Here is a 19978-nt window from a genome sequence, read left to right as displayed (position 1 = left end):
GTTAGGCTTCTGAAACCTGTCCAAAGGCAAAGCCCCTGGAAGAGCAAATGTCCTCACCACACTATGAGTGGATTCAATCTGTTCTCTCTTCACAATAACTAACTAGGCTCTGAGGGAATAAGCCAGTGCCAGAGGGGGTGGGCCATGTGGCGCACATGCGTGTGTGTGTGTGTGCGCGTGCATGCATGCGTGCATGCGTGAGTGTGTGTGTTGACAAGGAAGTGGAGAGCCAAGAATAAACCAGGTCTACTTGAAAATCCTGGCCATCCTGCCCCAGGGCTGGGGCAGAGATAGGCAAGGTCCTCTTTCCACCTTTCCAGGCACACCTGGAAAATCAAAGATGCCACGTGTGTGCACCACATGTGCACAAATGTATATGGTATGTTGGGGAAGGGAGGCATAGAGTGAGACTTGTCCATAGGTGTTTGTACCAACTTGTGATTAAAAAATAAAAAATGTCACTGCAGTAAGCATGTAACTGCAGTGGGGGCGGAGTGTATGTGTAAGGAGCTGAGAAAGCACTAAAAGCATTTACCTGTGGGGAGAGGAGCCTGGGGGAAGGAGGGGGAGGCACTCTTTAAGGCTCCAAAGCACCACTGGCTTTTTGAAAAAACTTTGTGCATGTACTACTTTAATAAAAGTAAGGTTTGAAACAAAAAGTGCACGTAATTAGCCTCCATTTTTTTATTGCCAACTTTTAACATCAAAGCCTTTTCGTCTGACCTTAATTAAGGATTAAAATCTAGGTCTTGGAGGCATTTTACTGTGATGACACAGAAAATAAAAGCTTATTTTCTGTGCAGAAGGATAAACATTGTAATGTAATAATCACACTATGTACATAAAAATAATTTAAGGGTGCAACTCTACAGAGAGAAAGAGAGAGGCGAAACCTTAAAATTAAGCCTTTCCTTTTTAAATGAAGAAAGTACAACATTGTACCGTGAGTCTGGGGTGAGGAGGCTTCCCGCACGGGCCTCGAGGCAGCCGGGGCATGCAGTGCTATACTCACCACGTCCTTCCTATACAGCACCTCCAGGATGTTACTCAGCAGCTGGCAGCAGGCCTCCAGGTCTTCCTGTCTCTCCAGATGATACTTGAGCTGATCGGTCATCATGGGAAGCAGGATCTCTCTGCAGTCTACACAGAACACAGGGTTGCCAGTCAGTGGGAAACCCACCAAGATACAACTCATGTTCGCCAAAAGCTTGTTTGCTCATTCAAGCACCTTGCATTTACATTCTGCAGCCTGTAAAACTGACATCTGGAGAGGTTGACATCTTGACTATGATGACATCATTTCTATACAATGTAAATAATTTAAACATAATACACACGTGCATGTGTCTGCATGTGTATCCCCACATAAATATCCAATATTAATACACACACATACACATATATCCCATAGTGTGCACATAGTATACAAACATAAACACAAATGTTGGGGTTTTTACTAATTTTCCCTTACTATAAATTCACTGATTTGCAACATCAAAACAAATACTTCTTACAACAAAAATTACTCGAATTGCAGTTTTTTATCTCTTCCTAGGAGAACCAAAGCATGGTTTCCTTCTATAGCCCAGCCCTGAGATGTGGCAACTTATAGCACACAGAGTCCTTCCCAAGGAAGCTTCTGGAGTGGGCTGAGGAGGTATGAGGGAAGGGAATCAGGAACAGAGGCACTGCTCTGGGAAACATCGCTGTAGAATGAAGGGACATTGGGGTATAAGAATCAGGCCAAGGAAGGTTTGAGTTTTTATGTATTTTTTAGATAGGAACATAGAAAGGACGTTCTGAAAATAAAACAGCAATGAGGAAACAAACAAATAAGATTAAAGATAAAATGCAACTCCTAATCGCCTCTTCCAATTGGGAAATCCAGGTGAACGTGGACATCTTCCACTCCCCAACATGGATGATTTGTTTACAACACCAGTTCTGTACTTTGATATTAGCCTAGCCATTACCGTTCCCTTTAAAATGCAGAGCTTGAGAGAGGAGACAACAGTGCTCCAAAACATTAAATAGACTTAGCTGGTTTCTAGGATTTTACATTCTAGGACTTACAACATTAATGATACATAAATGTATGTTTTGCATTAATGTTTCCTGAATTTTTATATATAAAAAAATAAGCATGCAACATTGGAAAGGTTCCTTTAAGTAGGCAGAAACACACTTAGAACTTTCCCAACGACTACACAGTAATGAGGGCTGGGTGGAGGCAGGTGCGGGATACAAAAATAACACAGGCCCTTCTGCTCCACCATCTTCCAGTGGACCACACATGGGCAGCTCAAGCCAAGCCTTTTTCAAATTCCATTTTGATTTATTCCCTGAGATACGACTGACAGCAACACCCTTTTTCCGGAAAGAGTCTTGTTCAATGAATATATGAATATATGAATTTACTTGTTGACTTCACAATTATAGTAAGAAGTAAATCATGAGATCTAAATGCTGTCCGTCTTCTGGGAAGAGGCCAGGCCACCCTCACTGCCCATGGTGTCTGCAATCCCACAGGATGGCAGGGAGGAAGGGCAGAGCACGTCAAGATGGGGCTGTCCTGTGGGAACCAGGATGGTCCCTTCATGTCTGTGCTCCCGCGCGTCAAGGAGGCCTCACACCAATTCCAGTATCTTCTCGCCCAATGCTTCCTGTGACACCGATGAAGAACTGAGGGCCCCATGGAGTGTCTCTCCAGATGCTGTGCCTCCTTGAAATTGAGTGAAGTGCTCCAAAAAGCCAAGGTGTACTGTTGCTGCAGGGGACTGCACGAGTGTTAGAGCGCCCAAGGACAAAGCCGGTCCAACAGAAGTAGCATGAGACATGACCTCATGGGAGTGAATCCAGCCTAAAAAAGTTAGCACCCTGAAGACAGATGCTCTGTGACTTACGATGCATCCCAATAAACCCATTAGAAGTTGCAAATAGTGTAAATCAAAAATGCATTTAATACACTGTGGAGCTGTTTATCCTCGTGATCGCACGGCTGCCTGGGAACAGCAGCTGCCCAGCATCACGAGAGTATCCTACCACATATTGCTAGCCTGGGAAAAGATCAAAATGCAAAATTCCAAGTATGGTTTCTGCTGAATGCCTCTTGCTTTCACACAATCATAAAGTTGAAACATCATAAGTCAGGGACAGTGTGTACACTATTTCGACAAATTCCCCAAACTGCCAAAGTCTTTCTCATAGAATCCCAGTGTTCACAAATGACACCCACCCACAGTAACTCTTAATCTGCTCTCCTGAACCAACACAACGTCCAGTGGAAAGGCTGCACTCCAAACTCTCTAGCCTAAAGGGCTACAACGGTCCCCCAGCAAACCTGACCAGAACCCAGCCCTGTTGCACGCTTTGTCATGGTCCCCCGTCATGACATCTCCAGATGAGTCCTCTTTTCCCTTGGCTGGAATCACACCGTCCATTATGCCTACCCTCAACACGGAGCCAGTCCTGGGCCAGTCCTATCCAGTCGGTCATCCCCATTGCTACTACCATTCAGGAGAACAAGTCGGCTTTGCAAGGCATCTCGGAGGCAGAAGTTAGTAGATGGTGACAATCCCTGACAATGTGACTAAGGAAAAAAAGACTGGGTAAGCCTAGTAAGGCCATATTCTGAAGCAAGCTTATGACGGACCCAAAAGAGGTAGAATGCCCAGGGACCGGCCAGTACAGGCTGGGAGGAGGGTGTGTGCGTGAAAGGTTCTAGCAAATCAGAGGAACACAACTCTGGACTCGGAGATGGCAGAGCTGGCCCTTCAGGCTCTGGTACCCAGATGTCCTGGCCCCAATCCATCCTTTACCGCCCATGTATCTGCCATGCTGGACAGGCAGTTGTGGTCTGCGCTGTCCTCAGAGCTAACTGAGTGTGTTTTTCTCATCTGTCAGAATTATTCCAGGGTGAAGGAAGTGAGGTCCGCCTGTTCATCTTCTGCAGGGAGACGCTGCCCACCATCTTGGGCTGCCGGAGGGAAGGTACCATCCACCCAGCCCCGGGTCGGTGCCAGCTTCACTGTTTGTCATCCAGCCTCTCTTGATGAGAAACAACAAAACTTTTGGAAACTTCACTGCCATTTTTTTCATGTTTGAAAACATTTCATTCACTAAGCCCCCTGAGAAGATAAAAAACCATTTGGTACTGCCTTTCTGATGGACCAGTATCAACTGCACCTCACCCTTCATTACCCACTTATCCATGGCTGGTCAAGGTACAGTGGGGACACGGGGACAAGTACACGTTAACTGCAAGGATGAAATGGAACAGTGCTGGAGGAAGGACTTTGCGTTCACAGTGCAGCATAGCACTGTGAAAGACCACCACTCCAGCACCATCAGAAACTCTAGCCGGACAGGGCTCCCCCTGACCACAAGACAGGACCAGATCATCAAGGATCAGCAGCCAGATGCCCAGGCTTTCCTTAAAGGCCACAGGTCACCAGGGATCTCAAGCAGGCCTCTAAAGACAGAGGGTCACAGAGGCAGCAGTGCCTTTCAGCACTGCCCTGTCACCTGGGCCAAAGAAACCCACCCCAGGACCCAAAGGAAGATCAGCAACTGCCCGGAATCCTCTAGAGAGCCTGGGAGAATCAAAACTGCAGGCAGCACAAGCCAATCCACTGGTGACCCGTGATCCACAGTCTTCCACACAGCCCACCGGCAGACCCAGGTACAAGCAGCCTCGAACACCCTGTTCTTTAATACTTAATACCTTTAATACTGATTGCTTTAACGACCTGTTTCTCCTTATTGGAACGCAGTCTCCATGACAGCAGTTGTTGTCTTGTTCTCCTTAACTGGAATACCCCCAGCACATAAACCAAGACCCAGGAGAGGTATTGTGTGTGCGCACACGCATCGGTGTGTTCACATATTCAGTGGGGAGAAGAGCTTTCTCTTCCTCGTAGGACAGTTGGTCAATTTGCACTTTTGTCCACAGTCATTTTTTTTTACCTGTAAACCACAGCACTTTGAACCTGTTCAGGGGTGAGGATGGACCTGCAGTCTGCAGCAGCCCACTCCCATCCTTGGTAGACATTAGAAGGACAAACACATCATAACAAGATCTCTCCCATCTTTCAAGGGGCCAAGTTTTACTGGATAGTTTCCAAGCTGCTAGACAATAGCACACAGGCACATATAGGTGCACACGTGTGTGTGTGTGTGTGTGTGTGTGTGTGTTCTCATTAGGCTTAATTTGCGATTACATGCACATGGTATCAAATTAAAGCATCTGCAGTTAAAAGCACATCTACTGTGCAGTGCCACCCCCTACCTTCAATAAATGCTAGCTGTTAAAAAGAATAATAATACAAATAATATCATTATACGGGGGTACTACAAAAAGTTTGGGGACAGATTCATATCATTTTTTAATTCTATTTTTCCATGAACTTTCTGAAGTACTCTCTTACAATTCAGCCTCTCCAACTTAAAGGACACAAAGAAAACTCATGCCTTAGGGCTGCACTATCTATCACAGTAGGTACTCAGCTACCCTCCCCAAAAGCAAAAACAATCATAAGTTTCTCAAAACCTCATTTTTTAAGGGGATTCTTTAATTCTGCATTTCAGTCTAGACTTCAAGTTTTTCAAGAAGTTGTGGGGCACTAATTTTAAAAAACAGCAAGACCCTCAAATTTTACCTTAAGTCAAGGTCATGAATCAAGAGCACTGAGGAAGGTACAGACACAGACACACACACACGCACACGCACCCTGCAATGAACTATTTTAAAGCATAAGAAGCTGTCTCTGGAAGCTGAGGAAGAGGAATCCCTGTCATATTACAGGCATCCCAACCCAGCAGCCTCAACACCCTTCCTCACAGACAGAACGTCATTTCTGTATGATGATCTACACCGACAGTCCCATTAGGTCCAAAACAGATGGCCCGGGAAGCCAGAATCAACAAAAAACACAAAGCCAAAAAAATCCTTCTATTTTTAAAAAACGAACAAAAATGCCCACATTTTAAATAAACCACCCACATATAACCTTCTGAAAACTGGAACAAATACTTGACCAGAAGTCTAGGAACCTGGGTCACGCTACGAGATTTTGGGAAAGCCTTTTAATCAGTTTACCCATAAACATAAAGAAATAATAAAGTCCACCTGCTCACACTTTGCTTTGGATCCTGGGCAAGTTACTTCAACTTTCTAGGTCTCAGTTTTTCTCACCTGCAAAATGGGGATGCAGTTGGTTACAACTCAGATTTACTGTGAGAAAAAAGTGATATGATGTGTGTATTTAATAAATAGTGACCAAACAATAAACAGTAGCTGTTAATAACGGAAATAATAGTATTATACAAAGTCACCCTTTTCAACTAAAAGTACACGAAACAAAACTAATGCCTCAGAGCTGCACTATCCAGTACAGTAGCCATTGAGCACGTGAAATCTAGCTACTGCCCTGAAGATGGAATTTTTACTTTAATTTTAATTAATATAAAATCAAACATAAAAAGTGATATTTGATTACATATAGAAACTACTGTTTGGAATAACTTGGGTATGTGAGTCTAATTTTTCAATGGTAAATTATGTTTAATGATAAAAATAAAGATCAAGTGTCCTTGATGAAAATTTAGCATCCAAATTGAAATGTGCTATAACTGTAAAATATACACTGTATTTCAGAAACTAAGTATGAAAAAAAGAATGTAAAGTATGTCATTAGTAATTTTTAGACTGAATTCATGTTTGCAATGATATTTTCAACAAAATATATCAAAATTAATTTCACCAACTGCTTCATTTTGGGGATGTTTTCTTGGTGGCTGGCCAGTATGGGGATCTAAACACTCGACCTTGGTATCATAACACTGCACTCTAACCAACTGAGCTGATCAGCCAGACTGTTTCTTTTTCTTTAACATAGTGACCAGAAAATTTTAAATTACGTACATGGCTACATTCTATTTCTGCTGGACAGCACAGTCTAAGAGTATGCTATGAAGCAGATGTTACAGACCTCATGTGTGATTCCTCATTTTCATGAACTACTGGTTCCTCATTGTAAGCAGAGTCGAGGCCACAGCTTTCTCCCATCAGGTACCCCATCACATGTTATGTGTCTCCAGGACATGCCAGTACCAGTTAGTACTAACTCAAGGCATAGCAATGACCTCCAAGGAAGCTAGAATTAGCTAGTAAGGTTGTCCTGGTTTTCTCTGCCATGCAGAGAGCAACGAAGGTAGCCCAATGCAGGCAGCCAGAAAAGAGGCCAGCAGCCAGGTGGTCCCAGGAAAAGGCAGTGGGGATCACAGCAGCCACCCTTCCATGTCCCCTTCCCTAGAGACATCCACAATGATTACAGACAGCAATAATTCGACATCTGTTCATCCTTAGCTGCAAGGGCCAAAGCCAGGATGATTAATGCTCTGGTAATGGGCACAGAGTAAAAAATATTAATCTTTATAAAAGGTATTCAATGGGCATCATCAGCTTATAAATGTCCAAGCAGAATATCCGTCCATAACCCCATTACAGCTCCACATTAAAGCAAGATGCAAATAAGAGAATGAATTTGTCCATTTAAAACATTCATTTTTATGAACACTGAGTAATGTGCTTCTTAAGTTTTAGTTTGGTCACATTAACCAAATGATCCATAAAGTGCATTTAATAACCTTGTGCATGTTACAAAGAACTGAGATCTAGAATAACACTTTTAATGAGAATTATACAGTAAGAGCCATAAAAATGGAATGCTTGCTGTTCGTCTTTAAAAGACAATCATCTTATTTTTCAACCATCTAAGAATCCTGTACCCACATATTACATTCTATTCAGGTGATTTTCTCCCTCCACACCAGTCTTAAAGCAACAGAAATGCAGAAGACACTGCCAGTACTGTAAAGGATCACAGGAGCCATCTACTTGTGTCCACACCTCACAGTTGTGGGAACCAAGTGCCTGAGTGAAAGAACACTCAGGAACTACACCACTAAGCAGCAACTGAGCCGGATATAGATGCCTGATTCCCTAGCCAAAGCTCCTGAGGGTAAATGACCCATGCATGAGGGTAAACATGTATGATTCAGGCATAGTTACATGTCAAATGCAAAGTAATTTTTCCAAGAGTCACTGTAATTTAAGTCATGAAAATGAGCAGTACCAGGAGAATAAATGAACATCAAGTCACACTTGGTAGGTCACTTTTCCTTTCTGAATGTTAGCTTCCTGGTCTGTAAAATGGAGTAACACAAATGCCCTGCAGCGTGTTTCTATTACTACTAGCCATGCAGCACCTTTTTAGGTGTTCTGGTCAGAACAGTGCGACTTGGCTGAGTGCTGAAATGATCAGAAATGCAGTAATCTGCAATGCAGTCTTGAGGTACCCAATGTCGTGGAATTTTAATTGCAGGGTGACTGATCAAGTGAAAGGATCTTGGAAATCAGGAGGAGGAGCACAGCAGCACATAGACTATCAAACAATGGGAAAAAGAAGTTTGCCAGAGATATGTTTTCTGGATGCTGCCATTAGGCTGGGTAAAAAGGGAGTTATCTTTTGGAAGAAGGGAGTGGGGTAGCAGATACTTTTTGTATCCTTTAGCTTAGACACCTGTAATAATAAGAGTTAGACTTCCATTAGTATTGTAATAACAAATAATTTGCCAGAAGAAAGAAATGAAAAAAGAACCAACGCAGGAAAAAAATCATAAATGAGTCCTTTTATAAGTAGATAGAAAATTAGAAAGACTCAAGTAAAATGCCAGGAAAGACTGTGTGGGAAGAAATGCTCAGGTGGGGAGTCTTCTCTCCAGGTGGACGGAATTGCATCAGGGAGGTGGCTTGGGGAGTTCAGAAGGAATTCTACAGGTCTGCCAGTCCATGGGCAGAATCTCAGCATGTGGAAGATGAGAAAACAAAGAGAAAAAACACAGGGTCAGCATGATCCTGCAGACACTCCCCTCCTGGCTGCCCTGACAATGAAATGTATATGTTAAAAACATATGGTAGATTAATTCATCAGGTGGGGGCTCGGGGGAAGGAGGGTACTCAGAAAGGGGTTTATGCGCAGAAGAAAAATGGGGTCATGAAGCAGAATCCAGGCTGACCTGTGCTCTTCCCACTGTCCCAAGCAAGTTACTGTGTGTAATCTATCACATCGGCACATAGCTAAGCTCTCAGGGCCTAGGAGGAATCGTGAACTGGGGAGACTCAGGGACCTGACCTCCTGGTGTCCAGGGTGCACATGTCTAGATACAGAACAATCGAGGCAGACTCTTCTCTGATGGTTCTTCCTGCACTTGACATCAAGCAAAAGGGACAGGAGCCCATGCAGAGGTGGCAACAAAACAGACAACAGATGATGATAAAGGTTAGATAATTATGAGGAACTATCGTCACTGCTAATTTGATCCAGATAAGAGTTCCCACACAGAAAGAGAAGGAGAAAACTACTAAAACTCCATGAACACAAGCACACAACACTATATGGTGTATGTTTAGTTTATATATGTGTTTATTTATCCATTAGTTTGTATTTTGTCTTGTTCCTTATGGCATCTGAAGTGAATTCAGTTTTCAGAATACATTATTCATGTGGTGGGTGTGAAACAGTTTAAGAAAAGAGTGGGTGATGGATATGTAACAAGCCAGTTCTTTAATCAGCATCACAGTGGTGGACAGCTCCCCGCCTGGGGAGAGGGTTTCTTAACTCTGGTGTCCTTATCTGTAAATTGAGATAATTACTCTTTTCCAACTGTACATTTTTAAGTCGATGACTATGAAGACTCAGAGGAATCAAAGTCGGTAACCAACAGTTCTGGGCACATGGTAGATGTTCAATAAATTATGACACAATTGAAATGGATGTAATTAGAAACTGAAATTGAGTTCACCCTTCTAAGATTCAATAAGCCATTTCTAAAAGCCTGCATTGTCTTAACAAATGGTCTTTTCTTTTTTTTTTTTTTTTCGTGACTGGCACTCAGTCAGTGAGTGCACCAGTCATTCCTATGTAGGATCCGAACCCGCGGCGGGAGCGTTGCCGTGCTCCTAGCGCAGCACGCTACCGAGTGCGCCACGGGCTCGGCCCACAAATGGTCTTTTCAAAAACATATATAATGAAAGATATAGAGGGATATACAGAATGAGGAATGAAAGAGGTATAGTATAACAGATAAAGACGAAAAGTTTCTCAAGGCATGAAAAAAGCAATAAAAAATGAAGTTTATATTCAACCATTATTTTTAAAAAATCAGTCTTCAGGGTTCACAGCTGGTAACGGTCATGGGAAGTCATCAGCACCACTATCTAAAGTATTCCAGAATGCTGTATGAGAGGTACATTAAATGACTGTGGCAAAACCTGTACCAAGACCAATGTTTCTTTCTACACAAAATTCATCAGGTTAACAAACTACTACAGAGTAGCCCTGGGTTTAAGATCCCTTTCAATAAAGGGAAACATATCTCTATTTTCCACAGCAGAGAAGCTCAAGAGATTTTATTTTGATTTGTTTATGGATAAAAGCATTAAGAATGCATATTTTATTATGGGTTTCTATTAAACATGCAGTTTTTCTTTTCTATGATTTAAAGTATAAGAAATTGATTAATAGAGTAATTTTTAGGGATTCTCTACCTTGAATCTAATCACAATGAAAGTAGTCTAGGAATCTGGTTTTGATATTTCCTAATAGCTAGCCCCAACAGGTATCTGAGACTTTGCCCTCAGATTGCAAAGGGCTGATGTAACTAATGTTTCCACCAGTAAAAAGGAGAGTTTTACTCTGCTCGATAACTACAAGAATAATTCACCTTGAAAATAAGAATGAAGAAAATAAGTCAAGCTCTCTAGACCTACATTCTTAAGAAGCTCTATATTGTTCGAACATGGAACATAAATGAAGATTTTAAAGTCTTTTGAACACTGTCTAAAAAGAGCTTGTTTGCTATAGTGGCCAGGGTGTAAGGGAATGGTGTATTCACCACTCCCATCCACAGAGGGCTGCCAATGAATAGCAGGCTTACAAAAAACGTAATCGATAAGAATATTAAACTACTGCCAAAACCAAAAAGCAATAGTCCTGTCAGAAAATTTTACTCTTTAAATCTTCAAGTCTTTATTCTTCAAATGTTACACTCCGCTGCAAAATCAAACAGACAAACTTAGGACATGGTGATAGCTACACGGCAGGCTCTAAAGAAAATCTGTCCATTGCTTTGTCCACTTTCAAAGTGGGAGTACGGAAAGATTACACCGTGAAGGGCAAATAAATGATGTGGTGTTAACTGCAACAAGCTTCCCAAAGTTCGTGGATTCAGAACCTCGGGGAAAGAAAGGAGCCCATGTGGGTCATAGCACATGTCCCCAAGGACTTCCACCCTCATTCAAAGGCTTCTTGCAAGTATGGCCAATGCTCCTCACTAATTTTAAAGTTAATGCTATCTCAGGTTGACTCATTTTATTCTGATTTCCATGATATTAATGTAAAACATTTTTGTAGGCATAAATCCTAAACCTCAGTGTTCTTGTGTTTAATTTAATTACACTGGAAACTTTTCATTTCCGTAATAGGATTTAAGCTTTAATTCTCACAGCCTTTGTCAGATGTGTGGGCAACAATGTAATCACATGGAACAAAGCGACAAATGCATAAATTGTGAAGCTTTGCCCTTTCCTTCCCTTGTATCTTGCTTTGAAAAGCTGCTCACTCCACACCACAGATTATATGCAAGAGTCATCTTTTTGTGAAGCACATAATCTATTTACCCAGCTTTCAAGTAGTCAAGTCACATCAAGAGACAATGCTTGGAAGCCATTAGCGCTCATTCACGGGCTTGTTGCAGACAGCATGCTAACGAGTCAGGGGCCCTTCACCCCAGCACTGGAGCAGGGACGGGAGCATCCAAGGTGGAATCAGACAGAGCACTGATACCAGCTCCCTTCACAGGTGCCTTTTCAGAAACATCACTCACTCTGTATTACCACCATACATTCAAAAAGACACCCTAGTGAAGGCTGTGATGGCTGGCACTGGCCTCAAAATATCTGGGGAAGGGCATATAGATACCAAAGACTGACCACGAGCTAATCACTCCTGCAGCTGGGTGATGAGTACATGGCTGTGTATTACACCCTTCTCCCCTCTTTTCTGTACATTTGAAATTTTCCATAACACAAAATGGAAGAATCATCAGATCACAAAAGCAAACAGAAGACCATCTTGATTTTTTAAAACTGCTCATAGATGACCTCAGTTCTCTTACCAGTCCTCCTCTTCCTTCCCGTCTTATGTTACACCCCTCCTTACAAACGTCTCCTTCCTCCCCACCTGATCAAATCCATTCTTAGCCAAGACCGGGAGAAACAGCTGGCTTCCCCATGGGAACACCAAACTTCACCCTCCACAGAAGGAGTGAACTACACATGTGTACAGCTGGTCACGCTTCCTTCTCTGTGCTGCCTGCTGGAGATGAAGCACTGGTTTGCAATATCCAGGTACATTTCATTCATTCAGCACGTGTACATGGTGGGCGCACCTGGGCCAGCACCACTCTAGGTGCCAGCAATAGAGCAAAAATGAGACGGCAGGCCCTGGTTGGGGAGCTTGCATTCTAGGGAGAGACCACAGATAATAAGCAAGTAAACAAGTAAAGCAATACAGTAATTTCACATGGGGGAGCGCTGTGAGGAGCCATGAGGCGGAGTGTCTCCGAGTATTTTAGGCAGGAAGATCAGAGTGCCTCTCGGGGATGGTGAATTTTATGTGTCACATGACTGAGCCACGGAATGCTGAGGTGGCAGGTTAATCATTATCTCTGGGTGTGTCTGTGAGGGTGTTTCCAAAAGAGACTAGCATTTGAGTGAAGCAATTCCACCCTCTCCAACGTGGGTGGGCATCACCCAGTCCTTGAGGGGCCCAGATAGAACAAAAGGCACAGGAAGGTTGGACACCCCTGTGAGCAGAGGGAGGAAGGGAGAGCACTCATGGTGTCCTCATTTGGGACAGTTCCACATAGGCTAGGGCCAAACAGAACCCTTTTTGCCAAAAGACACATCTCCTGTCATAGCCCAACAAACACAGCTGGATGCTTCTTTGACACCCACGTCTGCAAAGAGAGAGAAATGGGGAAAACAAGGCTGGAAACAACCAGGCCCTCATTGTACCCTTGACCTACTGAAACCCAGACTTGACAAAGAAAGGCTTTTCTGCAGAGGAGCAATTCCAGTTTCAGAATTTACTGGCACCCTCTTGCAAACAGATCCACTGGTCATTTCTACTGAAGTGAGGCTCTTGACGCTATGGAATGTCTTTGATATCAAGGGGGATGAAAAAAATGTTTTAGAGAAAAACAACCAGTGGGTTTCTTTTAGTGAGCAAAGCAATACACGTGCTGTGTCCTGGACATTTCTACCCTGAAGGATATTTCCACCCTGGAGCTCCCATGAAGAACCTGGGAGACCCGCACAATGATGCACTCTAGCCACATTCTCACGAGGATGTTTGCTAAGGGCTAGCACATTCAGTAGCACGTGCAGTTAAATAATCTATCTTATCAAGTTCTAAAAATCTGGACACGTGGACACTTGATTTGTCTGATTCCACGGGTATCAAGAAAAAAGAAAAAGACAACTATATTTTTTTTTAACAAATTAACAAGAAGCAGAACAACACACTGAAAATCACAGCCATCATATCTCATTAAAAAGGTTTGGCTTTAAATATTTATACCAAAGGTAGCACAGAATATTTTGCAAAAGTAGTGACATCTTTGTAAGAACAGACTAACCAGAGATTTCTGCAGATAAATCTTTCCTGACGAGGAGGCAAGGCAGTTGTTGGCTGCTTTGAAGAAGCAGAGAGCTTGCAGACAAGAAAAACTGGGCTGCCTTTGCTATCCTCACCATGAAAGATTCTTAAAACTCTACGCCTGTAAGTGGGACCATTTGCACATTGGCCCACGCATTCTGAAATGCTTCTAGGCAGCTACTAAGTGTTTAGAAGCACATTTGGCTGCCGATTATGGCTTAGACAGCCTCTACTGATCGGGCAATTCTGGAGCTGCTTGTAAGACATGAAGCTTCAGGCTAATTTTGGCTCATTTAGCGCACGATAATTTTGGACTCATATATTTCATACAATCTCATTTACTATGTTGAGTACAACTTGCTATTGAGATCAAAATCCTAACTTTGTACTTAAAGAGACAGAAGGTTAATTATTTTAAAATATTACATTACTGGATAGATAGTGTATTTATTTCCATGCTGCATACTTCCAAAGCAGGACCTGAGGCAGCCCATAATAAAACACTTAAAGAACAAGAGTGAAAACAGAAACAGGGTATGGTAGACAGGAAAAGGAACACAATCACAATCACCTAGGCTGACATAATCACCAAAAATAATAAGTTTTCCTTCAAGCTTTCTACTAGATAAAGAAATAGAGTAAGCTTCAATAGAAAAAATAATTTTCCTTGACATATATTCTTAAAAGAATTTCTATTTTAAGTATTTTTAATTGAATCTTTTATGTCTAAGGTCCTTATTTAAAAGGAGCTACAAAATTTATGGAACAAAGTTTTGCAAAAGAAATTTTGAAATATATATAAATATGTCTTGAAGATGGTCTTCCTTATAGCAACCCTCAATAAAAGTCAAGCACAGTTCACTGACAATGTACTGATAATTGTTATTCATTGACAACTGGCACTCATTGACAGCTATAACTCAGTGAAGATATGGATGATAGTAGTGGTGGTGGTAGCGTGTATACGGTGTGTACTGTGCATCTGTGTGTGTCTTGGCACTGGATGGTTGAGAGGAAACATCACTAACCCTAACCCTAACCCTAACTCAGACATAAAACTTACAGGAGATTGTACTTGCTCTGGTATAAGTTTAGTCATTTTGGAAGGAAACATCAAAGCAGGGTCCCAACCAATCACCTCCATCAGCAGGCTTTCCTTAAGCTTCTTAGTGTCCCCAAGCTTTGGGTGACACCTGGAGATTGGGCAATTCAAGATTCAACCCTCCAATGAGAACCTGAAATAGGACAGTCAGGACTGATGGCTCAATGGAGATTCGTGTACTCTGAGTCCCCGACAATGGTGAGAGGTGACTTTCTCTTATGAAAGTGAGAAAAGGACTTCTGACTCAGAGACAAGTCTGCAAAGAGGGGATGCAGAAAGCCCACTTCTCGGTTTGATGTTTTTTCTCCAGAAGAACTCTCCCACGCAAATGGAAATCTTAACATTTTCTCTTAACGTAAGCCTTAGCAGCAAGTATACACTCCAGTGCAATTTATAAAGTTAAATCAAGAAATAAGATTAAACAGGCAACGCAGGGTCTACCAGCCCAGAAGGCACAAAGGACTAAGCCAGACACAAGGTGAGTTCTCAGTCCAGCCAGGAACTCAATGGGGACATCCCAAGGCTGGGCTGCTCTATCCCTAGAATAGCAGAGGGAATGACAAGCAAAACCATCCATGAGGACATAAGAAAAGAAACAAGGCAGCCAAATGCTGCAAAGGAATAGAATAAATCTAAACCTCTAGGTCATGATGTCACTCAACACACTTCACATTTGCTGCAAATAAATGAGGAAGGTTTTATGCAAAGGTTTTAAGCTTTCAATAAAACTGCTTGACAAGTATAAAATATTAATTCGATCTGCCCAAATAAAAAAAAAAGATTAATAAAAAGGGTGGGAAGATAATGCAGAGAAATATAAGGTGTTTCTTAGGACAAATGAGTTGAGGAATCATTAAAATTCTTATTACTTCGAGCAGCATTTGAAGAAACCCTGTCAAAGAATGCAAAGTTCAGAATAAGACAGAACCATTATTTCTGAATTTAAAGAAAACTTGAATTTTTTCTTTGCAATCATCTCAATGGAAGCAGGTGATTGTCTCCCCAAGATAGACAATCACACATTAAAAGGCTACAATGTATACTGATTATACGAGGGCTTGGCATACACCTACATTAGAAACTACGATCTTTTGCCTTCATTTTTCAATGATCTATTACCTACACTCTGTGTCCATTACCACTCTCTTGTACGGGCTAAATCTTCCTGTCTTGTAATGGAGCTGTTTTAATTGGTTGCAACCTCCATTCCTTTTGGCAAGGAGAAGAGAATTCAGAGGGGTTGAGTACAGATAATGGATAATGTGACAATTTAATCATTCTTGGGGTTCCACTCACCATGCTGTGTGAAGAGATCACTGTGAACGATTTCGATCAAGCAGTAGAGCTTCTGAATGGTCAGCAAACCCATGGGAACATTCAGGATGAAGTCAGTAAACATTTTGCTATGAGGAAAAGCACAAGTGAAATGATTTAGAGATACACAGCAAAATGATCCAACGCTGTTACAATACTGAGAGGTAAGGTCATTAAATGATCATTAAATGCCACCAGCACATTAGACAAACCCACTTACACAATATGGGCCAAAATCTCATCCAAAAAAGTGGTGGTTTTAGTATGTTAATTTTCATTTCAAAACCCCCAAAATGGCTATAATCCAAAAGACAGACAAGCAAGTGTCGGTGAGGCTGTGAAGAAGTTGGAACCCTCATACCACTGGGGAGTAAACCTATGCAGCCACTTTGGAACAGTTTAGCCTTTTCTCAGAATGTGAAACATTGTTGCCATATGACCCAGCAATACCACCACTAGGTATATACCCCCAAAAATGAAAATATATATCCACACAAAAAATTACACATGAATTAAAGTGGCATTATTTATAATCTTCAAAAATTAGAAACAACCCAAATATCCATCAACTGATGAATGTATAAACAAAATGTAGAATATCCATACAATCCACCTAAAAAAAGGGAGAAAGCACTGATTGTGGGTATAACATGAACAAACCTTGAAAACACTATGCTAAGTGAAAGCAGCCAGTTATAAAAGGCCACATATTAAATGATCCCATTTATATGAAAAGCCCAGAAAAGACAAATCTATAGATGCAGCAACTAGATTAGTGATGGCCTAGGGACGGGGGTAAGATTGGGAAATGACTGGAAATAGACACAATGGATCTTATTAGGGTAATAAAAACATTCTACAATTGGACTGTGGTGATGGTCACACAATTATGTAAATATACTAAAAACCACAGGTTAGTTTATAGCATGTAAACAATACGTGATGAAGCTGTTTTAAAAAATTTACTTTTACAAATGGCCAATACACCTATGAAGAAATATTAGATGAAGAACTCGTTAGTAACCAAAGAAATGCAGAATAAAAGGTGAGATACTGTTTCACCAATTAGATCAGCAAAGGTCTATAAAATAACAATTCCTAGTGTTGGCAGAGTTTGGGAAAACAGACACCAACATATACTCGCAGAATGTTGGTTTGACCTTGTAAAGGGCAAAAATAATATCTATTAAAAATCTTTTAAGAAAAAGCAAAACCAAGTAATTCCACTTCTTCATTCATCCTAACGACATAAAATAAGGGTGGATATTGCAATTAAGCTACTGAAAATTTTATCCTGCCATATTTTTATAATAATAAAAAACTGGACACAACTGAACACCCATCAGGGGGCACAGTGGTTAGAAGCCTGTTCTTTGTACTCAGAAAGCCAGGTTGGCCACTCACCAGCTGAGTTATCATGGACAGATTATTTAGAGTAAAATTAGCTAACAATAGAACCTATGTCACATCATTGTTGTAAAGATTAATGGACTAATACATGGAAAGTACTTTATGTACAGGACTTTCATTTTGTATGGAGAAAGCACATAATAGATGTCAGTGTCTACTGTTCCTGCTTAAATGATGAACCAGAGTAGGATGGAACCCATGAAAGTTATTAAAACTTATGATGCAGAAGATGACTTCATGCCATAGGAAAACCACATGTCTTAACTGCAGGAGCTGATCACAGAGAAAAGTATGCTGACTTTTTTTAGGTGTTTATGTATATGTATGCGTAAAGGATCCAGAACTCTCTTGCTATTTTTCAATAGTAGACTTAATTTGAGTTACTCTCATCTGTGATCTCTTCTGTTTTATTAAAACATGAATCAATTTTAAATCAGTATAAAAGGCACTGAAGAGGGACACATGTATCAAGAGCAGAAGGAGCAAGGGCAGACTAGATTGGCCCTAAATAAGCAGGTCCTCCATGGATCTCCAAGCATGTGACTCAAGCACCAATTGTGAGCATCGACAACACCCTCCTCACAGGTGAAGGGCTGATCCCTGCACACAATGAGAAGGACAGGCCCAGAGCATGGCCACAGCCCACTCCAGCCACGGCTTCCTCTCAGCTCCTCCAGACCTGAGCTTCTCAAACATGAGCATTTAACTGGAAATAGCAGGAGGATCACTAAAACTCAATGGTGCCCAGGGTTACTGATGCTACCATTCTGGAGACCACTCTTTGAGAACCATGCTGCAAGGAGAGGACTCTACAGAGACCCAGCTGGGCAGACAAACTACCCCTGGGCCCATTTGTTTCCTCTTTTCTTGTTAGGGCCTGCTGAGCTAAAACCATCATCATCAGTGCCCCGGGAGCAGAAAATAAACATGCTCCTGCAGGACACTAAATCCTCGGGCACATAGAGACACGATGATTCGTGGGGGACACTGTCTCCCCAGGCATGAGTGACCGATGGTGGACATAAAGTACAGGAAGGATGATTTTTTATTTAGTTTAAACACACAGGGGACAGATGGCTCTTTACTAATATTTAGGTGGGAGGGTGTCATCACCTGCTGGTCATTTATTGTGTCAGATCAAAACCAAAACAAAAAGCAGAAGAGGACTATGCTATGAGATGCCTGGGGTCAGAAAACCTGTGCATTTCACTTGCTCATAACAGCACTTTTCAGAATGTAGTGACATCACATATGAAGCAACAAGGACTAGGCTTGGACACTGAAGGGCAGCAAGTTTGGGAAGAAAAAGAAAGGACTTGGTCATCAGCCTCATTTTTCAGTCTGAAAGCCCAGTGACCAGCTTCCCTGCAGTTTTTTACAGTTTTTTGTGCTTTTTTAATTTTATTTTCTTAGAGGACAAGTTCTGATTCTTCTGCCTAAGGCCTACAGTCCCTCATTTGGGAGCTCACAAAGAGAAGCTGTACGTGTTATAGAAGAAGCGGCAGGTGAGACACAAATGTTAAAGCTCCTATGTGAAGTTTATTAGGTGCTGAAAACAAAAACAAAACCAACAGCCACATATTGAAATTCAAACGTTAAAAGTGTGCAAAATACCAGATTTGTATTATGTAGCCATCGGGCGGTAAACAATCTCCTAAAGAAAATACTGTGACTGTTGACAGGTGATGGCTTTTCCATATAGTCATAATTAGCAAGTGTCACAGACACCACCAATAGCACACATTCCAGAATGATCCAGGGCACTGACATATGCAGACACTGGAGAGAATCCCAAGCATCCCATAAACTGAATGCGCTCAATGAAAAAGGCCCCGCATGGCACACGGCAAACAGTCGCCTCAGGTGCTTCATTACCTGAGCTCTTTGGGATCAAACACCAGTTTCACATCATTGACAATCGTTGGCAAGTATTTCAGCGCTGCCCCCTGCAAACCAAGAAAAAAAGAAGGTTGAGCCAAATGTAGGTTGGTGAATATTAATACAAATTTGTAATTCCTATAAAGAACCACAGAAATATTAAATAGAGAAAGATCACTTCCAGATAAGGGGCTAATGGCTAAACACGATGAAAAAAGAGAAAGGAAAAAATCTCTGACACACAAATAGTAATTTCTTTTTAATTTTATTTTGTCGATATACATTGTGGCTGATTATTGCTCCCCATCACCAAAACTTCCCTCCCTTCTCCCTCCCCCCCACCCCCCCAACAATGTCCTTTCTGTTTGCTTGTTGTATCAACTTCAAATAATTGTAGTTGTTATATCTTCTTCCCCCCCCCCGGTTTGTGTGTGTGTGTGTGTGTGTGTGTGTGTGTGAATTTATATATTAATTTTTAGCTCCCACCAATAAG

General features: G+C 41.7%; 1 protein-coding gene across 4 annotated transcripts in view; it reads right to left on the bottom strand.

Annotated features, from left to right (window-relative positions):
- The window catches only part of DOCK1 (dedicator of cytokinesis 1), a 489712-nt gene that overhangs the window by 293814 nt on the left and 175920 nt on the right, over window positions 1–19978 (bottom strand). For all 4 annotated transcript variants that reach the window (XM_063103414.1, XM_063103416.1, XM_063103415.1 and 1 more), the window contains exons 24-26: window positions 19483–19553; window positions 16180–16286; window positions 1013–1140 (exon numbers count right to left, since the gene is read on the bottom strand). In XM_063103414.1, the coding sequence (XP_062959484.1) occupies window positions 1013–1140; window positions 16180–16286; window positions 19483–19553 (306 nt within the window). The remainder of the gene's footprint in view (window positions 1–1012; window positions 1141–16179; window positions 16287–19482; window positions 19554–19978) is intronic.

Source organism: Cynocephalus volans, chromosome 7 (genome assembly GCF_027409185.1).
Source record: "Cynocephalus volans isolate mCynVol1 chromosome 7, mCynVol1.pri, whole genome shotgun sequence".
NCBI lineage: Eukaryota > Metazoa > Chordata > Mammalia > Dermoptera > Cynocephalidae > Cynocephalus > Cynocephalus volans.
The sequence above is the reverse complement of the archived record's forward strand: the minus strand, read 5'-3'. Positions and strand labels throughout refer to the sequence as shown.